Consider the following 5,000-nt stretch of genomic DNA (forward strand, 5'->3'; position numbering starts at 1 on the left):
GATTATTACTAATCTATTATTTCTATCATTATCATCATTATCATAATCAGTAATTTTATCCTTATTATAAAATAAAAACTGTAATAACAACATTATTATAATTTTTATCATTATAATAGTAATAACTACAACAAAACAACAATAATCATCATCATCATCATTATAACTATAGTTATTTTCCACTCTTCAGATGCATTTGAACATCTTGCATAGGACAACGAAAATTATACTGGTTTGTTCAATACAATATAAACAAACATACAGGTTTTCCTTAAATAATGTCGGCAATAAAGATACTGACTGATAAATAATATTACAAATTTTCATCAGCACGACAAAAATGTACCCTTACAAAACCCTTACAAAACACGCTGATGCATGAGCTTACACGCATGCATTTTAATTCTTTCTCGAGGGAGCATCTTCTTCATGATCATATACCAAGAATACATTATAAGAAATACATCAAAAAAAGATACATCACTGTCAAATCATTAAAAACTACATAATTAAGAGTAAAACATTCCAAAAAGAAATAAAAGAAGACCCTACTACCCGATAGAAAAATGGCATGCTTTCTTTCAAAAGTGTAAAAGATGTTAGTCAAAGCATGTGTTAGTCTTCTCAGCCTTATTTCTGCCAAGAGAACTGACAGTGGCAAACAAAATCTCTAGTATATTTCATAGTCCTCCATTTCAGTAAAGTACAAAGGTTGGCTAAATTCAAGAAGTAGCTTGTTTTTTTAATCTATTATATCTTTTAAAAATACATAATCTCTGCTTTATATCCTCTGGTTATTGTTCTAGCACTATTGTACAGATCAGTCCTATCTCAACAGAAGTGAAGGACCTTAAGGAAAAAAATGCCACCAAAATCTCAGTAAACTATCATTACATATGAGAATGAGTAAAAACAACCTCTATTTCCCATGACTATAAATTATACAAAAGCAAAACAGTCCATTGGTTAGTGAACTGAAAGCATCAGTGCATGATGGTTAGCAATGTTAGTCTGTTAACGAGCTCTTGCTCAGGACACGGTATAACCAGCAGCAGAAAGCTGAGTGTAACAAAGTGTCATGACAGACGTTCATACCGTCAGCGCATAATAGGGTTCCCAATAAGGCTCCACCTGAAGGGGATCTTGGTCATAATCAGTGATGTACACGGCAGGGATACGAGCCATTTGGAGGGCTGCGGCAGCTAGTGGTATAGTTGCTGGAAAATGGCCGGGCCAGGGACAGAGGCTATAACTATTGCTCATAAAGACTTTGCAAGATCTATGTTTTTCCAACTCTCTCTCTCTGTCTAAATTCACTAGTTAAATGCTCTAGAATTACCATTAAATCATGGGCAACATCTTGATTAAGTCTACCCTCATTAGAAAAAAGAGAGCATGCAGTACAGTATCTATATAGAGTATTAAGGTAGCCAATTGCCTCGTCATCTAATTAGGAGCATTCAGAAAATCCACTAGTCTTTTAAAAACTTCTTCTAATAAATCTTATTTATTCAACTTTATGGCTGATTATTATTCCTATCAAGGTAAATAAACAATAAAACAAAAAAATCTTGCAAAGTCTGAGTCTACTCATTTCCACAACCCCTTGTTAACTACAGTGTCAATTCAAGAATTACTCATCAAAGGTCTGGCAAGTATGGAACAACTACTTACCAACAATAACAAATGCCAACGAGGAGTTTTCAGATCTGTAGCAACGAGGGAGATGGGAAAAGCAGCAGCCTCAGAGAGCAGACACAGTTATAAACAGAAGATATTTTGCCCTTCTTATCTTAGCCACAGCCAACCACCAGAGAAATGCTCAGCACAAACTCATTGTCAGATCATCTGCATTGGAAGACACTATCTGAATTTTCATTTCATTCCAGAGCAGTGGCTTCTGCTCATGGATCTCAGCAGAGAGAAATCTCTGAATAAAGAGCAAGTCAAACTGAACCAACATTTGTGAAGGCTTGCTCATACTGCCTTGCAAAACTTGGGTTAGTCCCAAATACACAGACTTGGGCAAGCTGTAATAAACTCATGTTTATCCTTCAGAAGTTAGATTTGCTATGGATTTAAGTTTTGCTGTCGAAAATATTGATGATGAAAGATACTAACAAAATATTCAGTGACATATGTATCTTAATATTATCATCTGGAATCTCTGGATATAAGTACAAAATCTAGACTGACCTGTCACACTCATATCATAATCCAAAAGAAAAACAAAATTTAAACTTTAAATTCTGGGGGATAAAATTAAAGATCTTTAAACTTAATTTTTTCCAAAGGAAATGCACATTTTGATATTCAATTTCTTTTAAACTGAAGTTCCAAAAAACTGTAGTTATCAATGTCTGAATCAGAATGGCAATTTTCACACATCTGCCCACAGAAAACAATTAGAATAAAGGAATAATTACAACCACATCAATATTCTGTATCTACTATCAGCCTCCTATGACTTTACATAAAAATGCTGATGAGTCAATGATAATGTTTGAGCAAGAGCATTTCTCTGGACGACTAGAAAAAAAGAGAAAAAGACGAAGAAAAAAGATCAAATAATTCTCACAGGCTAACAATAACATCAAAACACATTGGCATTCCAGAAAAAAAATACAGTCTTTGAAGCAGTAAATGCAAACATCGTTTTCTTAAACTCAAGCATAACACACGTTTATTAAAAGCTACAGAAATAAAGAGAAGAAATCAGAAGTTAGAGGCAAAGTGTTTGCTTTCATAATTTAAAATATATGAATTTCTAAATCTTGATTTTTTCTTGTACAATTTATTTCCCCTTTTTTTACCATATTCTAACACTAGTTATTGGATTCTAAGTTTAATAAGCTTACTTTGTACCTTTACGAAACAAAAATTGATAGCATGCTTACCATAAAAGAAAATTTTATTTAGAAATGTACATTATACATTAAGATCCTAAATTGAATAGTTCACAGAACCATTTCTAAATTCCTTAATGGAAATTTAGTAGAATGGATTATCAAGCATCAAATTTCATGATTTCATAAGCAAAGAAATAAACATAGATGCTCATATAATTTCAATATAAAAATATCTAAATAATATAAAAATCAGTAATTTAGAAATCATTTTCACTTTTTTCTTTTTGCCAAAATAATAAAGTGAAGGGAAAACAAAACAAACATTACATATGCTTTTAAACTAAACCCACATTCCTTCAGAAAATTACTAGTATAAAAAAAAAAATCCTGAAAAAAATCTAAAAATTCAACACAACTCTTCAGAAAAAGGAGCGAAAATAAAGAAATGCGCCATAAGAAAACAGTAACAAAAAAACTAAATTCTTTTCAGCAAAGCTTCAAACCATTCAACAGGTTGTCACAAATGTCAAAAAGAGTAATATTTCTTACGATGTGGGGGTCTTTGCAGCCCTAACCTGTTTGCAGAATTATTAATTTTCTTCCTATGCGCTACAAAATAACAATGGTAGTAATAAAAGATAAAAAGCAATATCATCTACCTCCACCTGCATCACACTTACCCTTAAGCCCCAGTTCTGCGCTTTCTTCACCATCCCTACATCCTCCCTGAAAGAAAGAACGAGCATTAATCTTGTGTGTCAAAGTTAATGTACATAAATGGATCACAAATCATCAGATAGGTACAAGAATACATAATACATAAGATGAGCATATGTTAAGTGATGAGGCTCTGCCAAAGGTCAACAAACCTCTGCCACATATATGCTGGTTAGACAGCTTGAATTTGTTCTTTGTTTGAAAATGAATCATCACTGGTCAAAATGCTATATCTTAACAATTTATATGTGGTGGAGGCATGTTAACCATTGTTGTGGCACTCAAAAGACAATCAAATACTTAAAAATAAATAGGTGGCATTTGTGGATTAAACATTACTACTGTTCTTATGGTATGTGGTGCATCAAACAGAATAACTAATATAAGTTTTGATGTAATACTCCTCTTTGGTATTCTTAGCAACATCAGGTTTGCACCAAAGAAAAATATCAAACGCTACTCTGATCTACATTCACTATACAATAATTATGTATCACTGGGTTCTTTCTACTTTTATTCTTTGTAATTCAAGTGCCTTTTTTATGTATTTCCTTGGGATAAATAAAAGGAATAATAGGAGTAATAGCTGGATAAATCACCAAACATGATACAGTAATTGAAGTCCATAAATAAAATATTCTCAGGGTAATACATATACCATTCACTCAGATATACATTTATTATAATACCAAAAAACGTAACCACACCATCATTTATCAAAGACTGCAAATGTATATTCTGGAAAGGTAGATCCACAGACTTCCTATGTGTTATCATTACATAAGGAACCTGTTCAAGCTCTGTTTTAGTCACAATACGTACACCTGAGGTTTGTTTTCCCCTGCTGGAGCAAAATGTGAAAATGCTGCAGTATTAAATAATTATACGGAGGATTAACTACTAAGTAATGTAAGTACCGAGGAACACATAGAGAAGGAGAGCATCATAATGAATTGACACCATTAATGTTGCCATTAAATTTTAAGGAACTTCTACTCACAAATAGGGCCTAAAGACCATATTCTGAGAGCTGCAGGTTCATTAATATTCATAAATGATAATACTACAACTAATTAATTACATGCAAATGGGGGACCACTGAGAGCCGAAGGAGCACCATTGGGAGGCCAAAGGGGCACCATTACTGGTGTATTAAGAGCATGTGTTGGCCTTAATTTAGCACAGACAGTTACCATTAAGACACAAAATACTTGTAAAAATAAACTCAAACATAATTACAAATTCATAAGTACAACATAATTTCTCCCTTACTATGCACATAATTCACAATATGTAGTAACTGACAATAGAATTGTTTGTACGAATGTAAGACATATCTAAATGCAATGAGCTGGCAGCAATTTCAAATCCTGTAAAAATACTGACGATACGTAAAATAATATCGATTTAATTGATTACTTCAATAAACTGGGA

At 32.7% G+C, this 5,000-nt stretch overlaps 1 protein-coding gene across 3 annotated transcripts in view; it reads right to left on the reverse strand.

Moving 5' to 3' along the window:
• LOC113820313 (inositol hexakisphosphate and diphosphoinositol-pentakisphosphate kinase 2) overlaps positions 1–5,000 on the reverse strand; it is a 124,488-nt gene that overhangs the window by 119,119 nt on the left and 369 nt on the right. For 2 of the 3 annotated variants that reach the window (XM_070142645.1, XM_070142644.1), the window contains exons 2-3: positions 3,530–3,575; positions 1,096–1,217 (exon numbers count right to left, since the gene is read on the reverse strand). In XM_070142645.1, the coding sequence (XP_069998746.1) occupies positions 1,096–1,185 (90 nt within the window). In that variant the 5' untranslated portion in view covers positions 1,186–1,217; positions 3,530–3,575. The remainder of the gene's footprint in view (positions 1–1,095; positions 1,218–3,529; positions 3,576–5,000) is intronic. The other variant, XM_070142647.1, reaches the window with a different exon arrangement.

This window comes from Penaeus vannamei, chromosome 29 (genome assembly GCF_042767895.1).
Source record: "Penaeus vannamei isolate JL-2024 chromosome 29, ASM4276789v1, whole genome shotgun sequence".
Taxonomy (NCBI): domain Eukaryota; kingdom Metazoa; phylum Arthropoda; class Malacostraca; order Decapoda; family Penaeidae; genus Penaeus; species Penaeus vannamei.